Source organism: Cotesia glomerata, linkage group LG5, assembly GCF_020080835.1.
Source record: "Cotesia glomerata isolate CgM1 linkage group LG5, MPM_Cglom_v2.3, whole genome shotgun sequence".
In the NCBI taxonomy this organism is placed as follows: Eukaryota; Metazoa; Arthropoda; class Insecta; order Hymenoptera; family Braconidae; genus Cotesia; species Cotesia glomerata.
Window position 1 is genome coordinate 23,864,893 of NC_058162.1, and position 13,726 is coordinate 23,878,618.

General features: G+C 28.7%; 1 protein-coding gene across 1 annotated transcript; it reads left to right on the plus strand.

Annotated features, from left to right (window-relative positions):
* Positions 1–1,327: 1,327 nt before the first annotated feature.
* On the plus strand, positions 1,328–13,690 carry LOC123265634 (SET domain-containing protein SmydA-8-like). Its single transcript, XM_044729456.1, has 5 exons — positions 1,328–1,445; positions 3,545–4,338; positions 9,617–9,843; positions 9,959–10,067; positions 13,356–13,690. The coding sequence occupies exons 2-5, from the start codon at positions 3,557–3,559 to the stop codon at positions 13,660–13,662; spliced, it is 1,425 nt and encodes a 474-aa protein (XP_044585391.1). The 5' UTR covers positions 1,328–1,445; positions 3,545–3,556; the 3' UTR covers positions 13,663–13,690.
* The last annotated feature ends 36 nt before the right edge of the window (positions 13,691–13,726 follow it).

Genomic DNA, 13,726 nt, shown 5'->3' on the forward strand with positions numbered 1-13,726 from the left:
TTTAAGAATCATTTAATTTTTATTTTTACTATTTCTTTTTACAGGATCGATATTTTTTATATTTATTTCAAAAAAACAATAATAATTCTTAAATTTTTATTAATTTTTAATTTTTTTTAACGGATTATTTTAAACAAAAAAAGAATATTCTTATAGTTATTGCCTATTACTTACAATTATAACCTTAAAATAGGTCTATATGTCTTCATTTGAGGAATTCGCCATTTTGTCGGATTTATCGGCGCCATTTTGATGACTTATTTTGTAAGTTTTCAAATTTATAGATTTAATCAATTTTTCTTTATTTTTAAGGTATTATTTTTATTGAAAATAATTTTTTTTTAATAATTATTTACTTTACCAATAATTATTACCCTAAAAAATGGTTAAAATAGTTTATTTTACGTAATTCGCCATTTTCTCAAAATTATTGGCACCATTTTGATGACTAATTTTGTAAGTTTTCAAATTTATAAATTTAATTACCATTTAGTTATTTTTAAAGTAATATTTTAATTAAAATGAATATTTTTTAACAATTATTGGGTATTGATTAAAATAATAATCTTAAAAAAGATTTATATATCTTCATTTGGACAATTTGCCATTTTGTCGAAATTATTGGCGCCATTTTGATGTCTAATTTAGTGAGTTTTCAAATTTATAAATTTAAATGGCATTCATTCATTTTCAAAGTAATATTTTAAATAAAAAAAAAATTTCTTAATAATTATTGGGTATTAATTAAAATAATAACCAAAAAAAGGTTTATATATCTTCATTTGAGCAATTCGCCATTTTGTCAAACTTATTGGCGCCATTTTGATACGTAAAGTCTCGTAAGTTTTGGAATTTATATATTTAAATAATTTTAATTTATTTATAAGATATAACTTTAAATTAAAAAAATATTTTTAATAATTATTACGTGTTTACTTACAATAATAACCTAAAAAAAAGTTTACATATATCTTCATTTGGACAATTCGCCATTTTGTCAAACATATTGGCGCGGTTTTTAATATTACAATCCTGTAAGTTTTAAAAGTTGTAAATTTAATCAATTCTTATTTATTTTCAAGTTATTTAATTAGAAAAAATATTTTATTAAATAATTCTAGCGTATTAGGGTTTTTTTTTTATTTAGGAAAATTTTTTTATTTCACTAATTCGGATCTATAGGCGTTTCCTGAAATACATTTGTTGTATAATTAATAAGAGAATTGTTTACGAGTTTCGTACTTTTAAACGCGGACAGGAACTTCCTGAAGTTATTTTTTTATTCATATTTAAAAACGTAACAATTAAGTTACAGTAGTAGAATTTTCTTCCTACCATAGTGGATCTATTTATAATCTAGTTATATTTAAAACTGACCAAGTGTGTAGTGTCACGATCAAGAATCAAGACAGTGTGGTAAATGTTAACTGCTTAGAATATATAAAGTAAGTTCAAAAAATGTATTCTTATAAATATTATAACAACAAAAAAATAATTATTTATATTAACAATAATTAATCTATAGAAAAAAAATAAAGAAGTTAACTGCTGACAATTTTTAAAATTTTTGTAACAAATCAATTATAATAATAAACATTTTTTAAAAATATTTTTTCATAATAATTTTATAATTATAAAATTAAAAAAAAATTTATAATACCAAAATTAGCAAACATTAAAATGAATATTAATTTATCAGAGATTTTATAATTTTATAAATTTTTGTAATAACAATAATTTATAGCGAAAAAAATGAAAAAAATGCAATTTTTCGAAACCAATTTATTTATTAAATAAAATTCAAGTTAGGTATAAAAAATTTTTAATTTTTTTTTTCATTAATTTGTTCAAAAATAAAAAAATATTTTTTTTAAATTGCAGGCATATTTTCTTAAATTTTCTACGTATAGAAATTCTAAAAATTTTTAAATGTCTGCTAATTTTACGCAGTAATTTTGCACAGTAAAAAATTTTGTATTAAAAATTTTTATGTTAAATATTTAACACTTTTTTTGTGTTAATTTAACAAAATAAATGTTAAATTTACACATAAAAGTGTTAAAAATTTAACACTAATTATTTTTTACGCAATGACGTAAAATTTTTTACTGTGTACCCGTGTAAAAAAAAATTGTCCTAAAATTGTCTCAAAAATGTCCCAAGCGTGGGACATCCAAACGTGACACAATTTGGGACAATTTTGGGACATCTAAAAAAAAAATTAAAAATTTTAAAATAGTGCGTTTAAGTAATTTTTCGTCGATTTTAGGTATTTTTTTGAAGATTTTCAGAAGACTTCACAATTTCATGACAATTTTACTACAATTTTAAACGGTTTTTAAATGATTTTGAAGAAGATAATTTATTTTTGCACAGCTGTAGATTTGTCTAGAAATTAATGGATGAAACATGTATTGAACACTTTTGGGACAATTTTAGGACATTTTTGGGACAATTTTCGGACATTTTCGGAACATTTTTTTAATATTTTTAGGACAATTTTGAACGTTTTTCAAATAATTAAAAAAAAAAAACAATTTATTTTTGCACGGTTGTAGATTTGTCCTAAAATTAATAGATGAAAAATTTTAGGACATTTTTGGGACAACTTGAGGACATTTTTGGGACAACTTTAGGACATTTTTGGGACAACTTTAGGACATTTTTGGGACAATTCTGTAATGTTTCTACAACAAACTTTGAACATTTTTAGAACTATTTAACGACATTTTTCAAATTTTTCCGATTTCAAGAAAGATAATTTATTTTTGTACGCTTATAGATTTGTACTAAAATTAATAGATGAAAAATTTTAGGACATTTTTGGGACAATTTTAGGACATTTTTGGGACAATTTAAGGAAACTTTTGGGACAACTTTAGGACAATTTTAGGAAATTTTCGGAACATTTTTTAAATATTTTTTCAAGTGTCGTGAAATAGTTCTAAAAATGTTCAAAGTTTGTTGTAGAAACATTACAGAATTGTCCCAAAAATGTCCTAAAGTTGTCCCAAAAATGTCCTCAAGTTGTCCCAAAAATGTCCTAAAATTTTTCATCTATTAATTTTAGGACAAATCTACAACCGTGCAAAAATAAATTGTTTTTTTTTTTTTAATTATTTGAAAAACGTTCAAAATTGTCCTAAAAATATTAAAATAATGTTCCAAAAATGTCCTGAAATTGTCCCAAAAATGTCCTAAAATTGTCCCAAAAATGTTCAATAAATGTTTCATCCATTAATTTCTAGACAAATCTACAGCTGTGCAAAAATAAATTATCTTCTTCAAAATCATTTAAAAACCGTTTAAAATTGTCATGAAATTGTGAAGTCTTCTGAAAATCTTCAAAAAAATACCTAAAATCGACGAAAAATTACTTAAACGCACTATTATAAAATTTTTAATTTTTTTTTAAGATGTCCCAAAATTGTCCCAAAAATGTCCCAAATTGTGTCACGTTTGGATGTCCCACGCTTGGGACATTTTTGGGACAATTTTTTTTTACACGGGTATTTTCATAAAAATTTCTATCTATAAATTTCAGTGTAATAAAAAAATGGAGACGGGAAAATGCGGAGTATGTCAATCAGAAGCAAAGCACCGTTGCACGGGTTGCAAGACAAAATTTTACTGCAGTGCAGCCCACCAACGGGACGATTGGCCATCTCATAAGCTAACTTGCCGATCCTGGCGAGTAAACACATCCCCAGAGCTGGGGAATCACTTGATAGCAGCCCGAGATTTGAACCCCGGAGACCTGGTGATCGCGGAGACCCCGTTGGTCTGGGGTCCGGCAAGACAAACTGAGCGAGTGTGTGTTGGCTGTGGAGAGCCTGGAGTCCGAGTTCGGTGTCCAGGGTGTTCCTGGTACGCGTGCAAAGTCTCCTGTGACGGACTCGTCGATGAAAACCGGCACGGAGTTGAGTGCAGAGTGCTCGCGAGTCTGAGACTCCTTCCGTCCTACGACATCCTGATGGTCCTGAGGATGATCCTGGTGCACAAAAGAAGCCACTCACGCTGGCAGACGTTAGTTAGCCTGCAGAGCCACGAGGATGATCGCGGACCTGGTACTGAAGCTTTTGAAGAAACCGAGGCTGTTATTCAGCAGCTGGAGCCGGTTATTGATGTCCTGGGGATTGATAAAGCCACTGTGAGGAAAATCTGCGGGCTCATTGATGTCAATGCGTTGGAGACGAATCCTCCAGAAGGTTCTGTTGCCATATATCAGCATGCTTGCTTGATGGAACACTCTTGTCTTGCTAATACAAGGCATAATTTCTCTGTTGATAACAAAGGGCGGCCGAGGATTATTGTTATTGCTGCGACATCTATTAAAAAGTGAGAATTTTTAATAAAATTTTCTTGAATCAAATAAATAATTTTGAACATCTTCTTGATTTAAGTAAATTTTAATTGATTTAAGACGAAACTCTTTAAAATTATTCCCTAGTTCAAGAATTTTTTTTTTTTGATTCAAGTTAATTTCTTTTTAACGCACAATTATCAATCATATAAATGTAAATATATTTTATTATAGGGTATATATACTGGAAAGCATTAAAAAAAAATTAGGAAAACGGTTGACCCTAAAGGCCATCCCTGCAACTTCCCGCAAATTCCGTTAATACCTGGCCGCTTTTTTGAGTTCTTCGAGCTCAAAAGTACAATCTGTGTGTTGTTTTAAGCTCTCCGAGCTCAAAAAGATACCTTTTCTATGCTTTTGAGCTCTTTGAGCTCAAAAGTCTGATAGAAGTTTCATAGAACACTATTTTTTGAATGTTCATACTGCAATAACTTTTGATTGAATAAACCGATTTTTACGCGGTTGGCGGCATTCTACGTAGTTTTTTAAGCCTTATAAATAATTTCTAAGTTTCAATTGGTCAAACTAGAAATTTCGGAGTAACTCTGAAAAAACACTTTTTTCGGTTTTCTTTCGTTCACGATATCTCTCGAACGAATAAACCGATTTTGACCGGATTGGCGGCGATCGACGTGGTTTTTCAAAGTTGAGAGCTGATTAGTTTTTGGAATTGAACCATCAAGCCGTTTGAAAGTTATTCCAAAAAAACCACATTTGAAAAAAATTTTTTTTTCAGTTTTTTGAAGATTTCTCAAAATCTATTGATCTGAGTCGGTCCAAATAGTTTTCAAAATCTAAGTTTGGTCAAGCCCTTTCGAATGGCACCAACCGCGATGAAATCGGTCAAGCCGTTCAAAAGTTATAAGAGGTTTACATACTTACACACACACACACACACTCACACACACATACATACAGACATAGTGACACCCTCGCGGGAATAGTCAGGAAAGCTTCCTAGGACCTCAAAACGTCGAGATCTGATGAAAACTCGATTTTCGAAAAACGGGGTAAAACCAATAACTTCCCGATTTTTGAAAATTTTCAATTTTCTTAGCGGGAAGTTAAAAATTAGGAAAACGGTTAACCCTAAAGGCCATCCCTGCAACTTCCCGCTAATTCCATTAATACCTGGCCGCTTAAAATTGCACCTACGAAGTTTTTGAGCACTTCGAGCTCAAAAATACAATCTATGTATTTTTTTGAGCTCTCCAAGCTCAAACAGATACCTTTTCTATGCTTTTGAGCTGTTTGAGCTCAAAAGTCTGATAAAAGTTTTATAGAACACTATTGTTTGAATTTTCAAACCGCAATAACTTTTGAATGAATGAACCGATTTGTACGCGGTTGACGGCATTCTACGCAGTTTTTTAAGCCTCATAAAGAATTTTTAAGTTTCAATTGGTCAAGCTAGAAATTTCGGAGTAATTTCGAAAAAACACTTTTTTGGGTTTTCTTTCCTGCACGATATCTCTCGAACGAATCAACTGATTTTGACCAGATTAGCGGCAATCGACGTGGTTTTTTTATGTTAAGAGCTGATTAGTTTTTGGAGTTGATTGATTAAGCTGTTCAAAAGTTATTCCAAAAAAACCACTTTTGAAAAAATTTTTTTTTTACAGTTTTTTTTTAGATTTTTCGAAATCCATCGGTCCGAATCAGTCCAAATTGTATTCAAAATCTAAGTTTGGCCAAGCCCTTTCGAATGACACCAACCGCGATGAAATCGGTTTAACCGTTCAAAAGTTATAAGAGGTTTACATACTTACATACACACATAGTGACACCCTCACGGGAATAGTCAGGGAAGCTTCCTAGGACCTCAAAACGTCGAGATCTGATGAAAACTCGATTTTTGAAAAACGGGGTGAAAACAATAACTTCCCGATTTTTGAAAATTTTCAATTTTCTTAGCGGGAAGTTAAAAATTTAATTAAACCAAGAAAATAATTTTGAACATCATCTTCTAGATGGTTTTCTTGATTTAAGTAAATTTTACTTGATTTAGGGCCAGTTTTTTAATCCAGGATAAAATTTTATCCAATGATAAAATATATCTATATATTGCATGTATATAAATATACCGGCAATGATAATAATACTGTTATCCTGGGTTTAAAAACAGGCCCTTAAGAAAATGAATCTCTTCAAAATTATTTCCTAGTAAACTTTTTTTATTTAAAAATTTTTCTACTTAAGAGCGGTTGATAGTTGATTTTCAAACGAGTTTTGCTCATGAATAAGATAAAATTTTGAAAAAAACGCTTCGCTCTTCGATAGATAATTAAATTATCCATCTATAACACCTGTGTATTAACACCGGTGTAGCGGTGCCCTTTTGCGGTGTTAAAAATCCGGTGTTAAACCGGTGTAATATCGGTGTTAAACCGGTGTAATACCGGTGTAACAGTAGAATAATTTTACACCGTATCGGAGTATGAATATTACATGATCCATAAAACACAATTAATATTCAATACTTATCAAAATGAGACAAGTAACATTTGGACTCTGTTATGCAATAATGTGTTAAGTTCATAGGATTTCCATAGCACTTAACACATTAATGCATAACAGTGTCCATTTATTTAAGAATTTTCAATTTATAAAATTACGCAGAAATCGATTTAATGAATGTTATAAGGTAAAAGCCCCAATATATGATCATGTACCAGTATATGATCACTCCATGTATTTGTATACCTATATTTGCGAATATAGATATACAAATACATGGAGTGATCATATACTGGTACATGATCATATACTGGGGCTTTTACCTTACAACAAGTTAAATAGTATTTACAATATTAAATGTTTAGGAACAATATAATAATTATTTTTATCGTAACCATGATGTTTCTCACAATATAATGGATGTTTTAAACATTAAATATCTACAGCTGTGCAAAAATAAATTATCTATATGAAAATCATTTAAAAAACGTTCAAAATTGTCGTAAAATTGTTCTAAAAATGTTTCAAATTTGTTGTAAAAACACTAAAACTGTCCAAAAAATGTTCCAAATTTTCTCAAAAATATCCGAAAAATGTCTCAAATGTATTCAAAATTTGTTCTCAAATAGTTAAAAAAATGTTTTAAGATTATTCAAAAAAGGTTCCACCTAAGATTTAAGGACAAAATTTCAACTAAATTGCTTCAAATAAATTGCATTGATTCTAACATTATCTTAGAAGTATTCCGAAAATTAAAAAAAAAATACTTGAAAGTTATGAAATAATTACTAAAATCCACTATTTTAGAGTTTCCGATTATCTATATGATGTCCTAAAATTGTCCTTTAATAACGGTGTTAAAGTAACACGGATCGAAAATTTACACCGAGAGAATTTCACACCATTATTTCACATTACACGGCCATGTAAAGTGCTCTGGGTCCATTTTTACATTGAAATTTTTTACAGTGTATTTATTTTAATCAAAAACTTTTATCTACTTTATATTTTATTATTTTAAACTTTCTAAATTAAATATTAACTTTTTTTGATTATTTATCTTTAATTATTAAACATAAAAAGTTTAGTTATAAAAATTGTGTTACTTAAAATATTATCAACACCGGAAAATTTATAACACCGATTTAACACCGAAAAAAAATATTTACACCGCGACCGGTGTTACTGCTACACGGATTTCGGTGTTGAATTTAACACCGGAATTTTTAACACCGTACACCGCATGGACTCACACCGGTTTTTTTTACAGTGTAGTTTTCTCACTTAAATAAATATTTGTTGACATAAATCAAGTTGTGGAGTGATATTCTATTACCTTTGCAATTTTTTTTTCTTACTCTGACCCATAATTGATGATAAACCGAAAAAAACAGGATACGCCCTTATGGTTTTAGAAAAATATTTTCTTAAAACCATAAGGGCGTATCACAAAAAAAAATTTTTTTTTTCGTTTTTTCCATAGATGTTAATATTTTCAACATTTTTACATTGATTGGAGCAAAAAAAAATTTTTTATACGCTCTTATGGTTCTAGTAACGCGAAATGATATTAATAAATTTTACTCACAAAGTCTGTAGAAAAAATTAGGAAAACGGTTGACCCTGAAGGCCATCCCTGCAACTTCCCGCTAATTCAATACTTAGGCGCTTAAAATTGCACCAATGACATTTTTGAGCTCTTCGAGCTCAAAAATACAATTTATGGGTTATTTTGAGCTCTCCGAGCTCAAAGAGATTGCTTTCCTATGCTTTAAAGCTCTTCGAGCTCAAAAGTCTGATAGAGATTTGATAAGACACTATTTTTTGAATTTTTAAACCGCAACAACTTTTGAATGAATAAACCGATTTTTATGCGGTTAGAAGCATTCGACGCAGTTTTTCAAGCTTCATAAAGAATCTTAAATTTTGAATTGATCGCGCTAGGAATTTTGGAGTTATTCCGAAAAAACACTTTTTTCAGTTTTCTTTCGTTCACGATATCTCTCGAACGAATCAACCAATTTTGACCAGACTGGTGGCGATTGACGTGGTTTTTTAAGGTTAAGAGCTGATTAGTTTTTGGAATTGAACCTTTAAGCCGTTTAAAAGTTATTCCAAAAAAACCACATTTGAAAAAAATTTTTTTTCTCAGTTTTTTGAAGATTTCTCAAAATCTATTGATCTGAATCGGTCCAAATAGTTTTCAAAATCTAAGTTTGGTCAAGCCCTTTCGAATGGCACCAACCGCGATGAAATCGGTCAAGCCGTTCAAAAGTTATAAGCGGTTCACATACTTTCACACACACACACACACACACACACACACACACACACACACACACACACACACACACACACACACACACACACACACACACACACACATACATACATACAGACACCGTGACAACCTCGCGGGGATAGTCAGGGAAGCTTCCTGTGACCTTCAAACGTCGAGATCTGATGAAAACTCGATTTTTGCAAAACGGGGTGAAAACAATAACTTCCCGATTTTTGAAAATCTTCGATTTTCTTAGCGGGAAGTTAAAAAGTGTTCTAAAGGTATGAAAAAAAAAAAAAATCAAGTAAATTGATTGCATAGTTTAGAAGATATAGAGCTTTCGTACATCCGTACATTGTATGTACGGATTGAATTTCTGGAATTAGTGATGATTAAATTGGCGAAGTGAAATTTTTTAATAGCCACTTACTGTTTTTTTCATTAACAATAAACCATTTGAGTAAAGTCCTTGAGGTAAAATGAGACAGTTAAATTAATTTTAATGAAATTTTCAGAGGCGAGCACATAAGTACCACGTATACTCACGTTTTATGGTCAACAAGAGCACGCCGAGAACATTTATTAGCGACCAAATACTTTGCATGTCATTGCAAGCGCTGTAAAGATCCAACGGAACTAAAAAGTCATCTGGGAACTCTTAAATGTACTTGTGGATCCGGTCTTGTTCTACCTAGAGATCCGCTGGATTTAGAGACCGAGTGGTTTTGTGACTCATGTCCAGGTATTTTATTTCATTGTAATTATAATTAATTTATTAGTTAAGATTTGAAGATAAAGAAGGATAAGCATAAGTATAATTAAAAGAATTGATAAAGTAATTTTTTTTTATTTTTCAGGGACTCTGACATCTGTAGAAGTGATGCAGCTAACAGAGCGCTTGGGCGAAGAAGTTGAAACTGCGATGGCAAGTGCCAAAGAATCTGTATTGAGTGATTTATTATCTAGGTAATTTTTATTAAATTTAATTAAATAAATTTTAAACAGATTGCTCAAAATTAAAAAAATTTTTTGATGAGATTTTTGCTTAAATAAAGTAAATACGGAATTTTAAATTATATACTGAAGATATGAAAAAATGATGAGACCTTATTTGTAGAAAATTTAATTTTCTATAAAAGATCTTTTTTAATTTTCCCGAGTTTCTCATATTTTAACTAGAAATTGATATCAAAAGTAAAAAACAATTTTTTGGAGCCAAAATGAAAATTTTGAATTTTTTATTTCAAAATTTTTGATTAAATTTTTAAAAAACAAAAACATTTATTGGAAACCTTTTTTTGTAGAAAATTAAATTTTCTAAAAGAAAGTTTTTTATGAATTTTCCTGTATCTCTTATATTTTAATCAGAATTTAAGATCAACAGTTAAAAAAATTTTTTTAGAGCCAAAATGAAAATATATAAAGTTTGATTTCAAAATTTTTTATTAAATTTTGAAGATACGAAAAAATTATAAGAAACATTTTTTGTAGAATATTTCCTATAGAAGTTTAATTACCTCTTTAATTTTCCCATATTTCTTATATTTTAACCAGAAATTGATATCAGAAGTAAAAAAACAATTTTTTGGAGCTAGAATTAAAATATAAAAAGGTTAATTTCAGAATTTTTTATTGAATTTAAAAAAATAACGAAAAAATTATAAGAAACCTTTTTTTTGTAGAATATTTAATTTTCTTCTAAAAAGGTCTTTATCAATTTTTTTGTATCTCCAATATTTTAACTATAGTTTCAGATCGAAAGTCAAAAATAATTTTTTTAAAGCCAAAATAAAAGTTTTATAGTTTTCATTTCAAAATTTTTGATTAAATTGTGAAGATACAAAATCAATTTTTTGGAGTCAAAATAAAGATATAGAAAGTTTGATATCAAAATTTTTTATTAAATTTTAAAAAAATTATAAAAAACATTTTTTGTAGAGAATTTAATTTCCTACAAAAAAAGATCCCCTTTAATTTTCCCGTATTTTTAATAAATATCAAAATTTTTATCAAAATTTGATATTAAAAGTCAAAAACAATTTTTTGTAGCCAAAATTAAAATATAAATAGTTTGATTTGAAAACTTTTGATTAAATTTTGAAAAAAAAAAAAAAAACAAAAAAATTATAAGAAACCTTTTTTGAAAGAAATTCAATTTTTTACAAAAAAATTCCTTACCCGGAAAAAAGTAAACTGTAATAAATAAAAGTTGATTTATAATAAGTAATGATTAACTCTTTTTATGAAAGAAAATACTATTTCAAACATTAATATTCCCTGTGTAAATGTTTAAAATGTTAAAGTATAATAATTAAGAATTCAGACTTTGATATTTATCATTTTGTACCTAAAAAATGATCTTATGATATGTAAAAAGTATAAAATAAAGTTAGTAAATTTCTAATACAAGCAACGTCAATATTTACAAAATAAAATAGTAAATTTTAAACGCAACGCTAAAAATCAAACTGTAATTATTGACTTGCTTGAACTGGTAAAATTTATATTTTAAAAGTATAATTTTTACTGTTTCAAATGTTAAATTCTCCCAGAGTGAGACCCCCTTCTCTTTCATCTGAGTTCCCCTTCTCATAATGGGTTGCAGTCAACTAGTCAGACTAATAACATTCCGAATTTATAAATTACTAGAACTTAGAAAGTAAATATTAAATGTAATTTAAAATAATTAATTTTACAAATTTGAAAATTCCGAAAAATATAGTCTTAAATAAAGAAAAACTAAAAGCAATATTAATAGAATCTTTCAAAGTCACAAAGTCTCGATAAATTAAAAAACATAACAACGAAAATTTATACGCCAAAATGAATGAACAGACGAACACTCATTTAGCCAAAAAATGTAAATAATTTTATAATTAGATTAGAAATTTTTTAAAATTAATTTTATTTTAATTTACAAGCATGTATATAAAACACTCAAATTTCATGCTTGTAAAGGTGAACCATCTAAGAAAAATTTCCAATTTTTTGGATGAGTAAGTTTCGGCCGAATTATTATTCGGATAGATGGGTATTCGGATAAATATACGTCGGAACGAACCTTTTTCGAAATCAAATTAATTTTAACTTTTGAGGAATATAAGATTTATATTTACTTATATTCGATAACCCGATGTTTTATAATTTACAAAATTTTTTCGGCTGATATTCTATTTAAGCTAATGTATTTTATAAGCTTTGAATGTAGCGGAATTTTAAATTTTCTAGAGTTTTAATAATTCGGAATGTTGTCGATCTGACTGGTTTACCGTAACCCCTCATAATATGGACTATATATTGAAATGACAATTTTTACTGTTTGAAACTGTAATTTTTTAAGATGAAAGAGTCGTTATTTACTATAGTGACAGCTACTAATCACTTATTTTCGATATTAAATTATAAAAAGTTTGGAAAATCCAAAAGTGCACGACTCATAATGCTCATTTAATTATGAAATATAAAAAAAAAAAAAAAAAACTTAAGTCGTTCAAAATTAATTTCCGAAAAAACAGCTGTAGTAGGAAGGTACTGCACAAGCGCCCCTGGTGGAATAAAATGTACATAATATCTATAGATATGTTAATTTTACATGGATATATATAGATATACAGTCTTGGAGTTTTCGTTTTTATTAATTGCAATTAAACGACACTGAATTAATTAATCATTCGCATTCAGTGACCTACAATCGTCGATTAGAATTTAAAAAAAATTTAACTCAAATAATGGATTTTTTCACAAGTTACAGTGTTTCCGGGTTTCACACATGACGGACAGGAAAAATTTTGACCTATTTTGGTGTTTTTTTCCAATTCTATTGCAGTAAATCAATTTTTAAAAGTATGAAATTAATCTCCATTAAATTATCTCGACAATAGTATGCAAAATATCTTGATTCCGTGAACTAACAAGGCTATAATAATAAAAATAGCCGCCAAAATGAGGCGAAAAAATTTTTCGATCGTAAAGCACTCTCTGATGCTTCTCATCATGAGTCGTGCAATTGTGCCTTTTATACTTTCTACATTGAGTTCTATAATATTTAAATTTAAGCCACCCCTGATGTCCGCTTTACTGTTTGAAACTATAAAAATTAACCGAAATCCGAGTGAATATTACAGTTTACTTTTTTCCGTGTATCGATTTTTCCAAAAATATGAAAATTTAACAAAATTTTTGGGTCACCCTAATTAATGCCTATACATCATTTAATACAAGATTAATTAGTGAAAAAAAAAAAATAAAAAACAGATTGCAAGTACTTCTTCATCCCGGTCATCAACATTGCATCGCAGTTGCGCACTCACTTATCCAACTGCAGTCTTCAGATAACCCGCAAAAACGCGAGTTATGTTTGCGCATCTTAGAAACGACATCAATCCTAGATCCTTATGGAACAAGACTGGGTTTATATACAGCGGTCGCATTACGAGAGCTCGCTTCGTGCCCTGGGGAAGATCGGCGGCTCAATTTGGAACGCGCTATTCAGTTGCTAGAACATGAACCAGCTGGCAGTCCCGGTGAAAAATTTAAAAAACTTATTGAGACTGAGTTATAATTATTTATTTATGAATATAAATATAAATATACATGACTACATTTATTTATTTATCAATCATTAA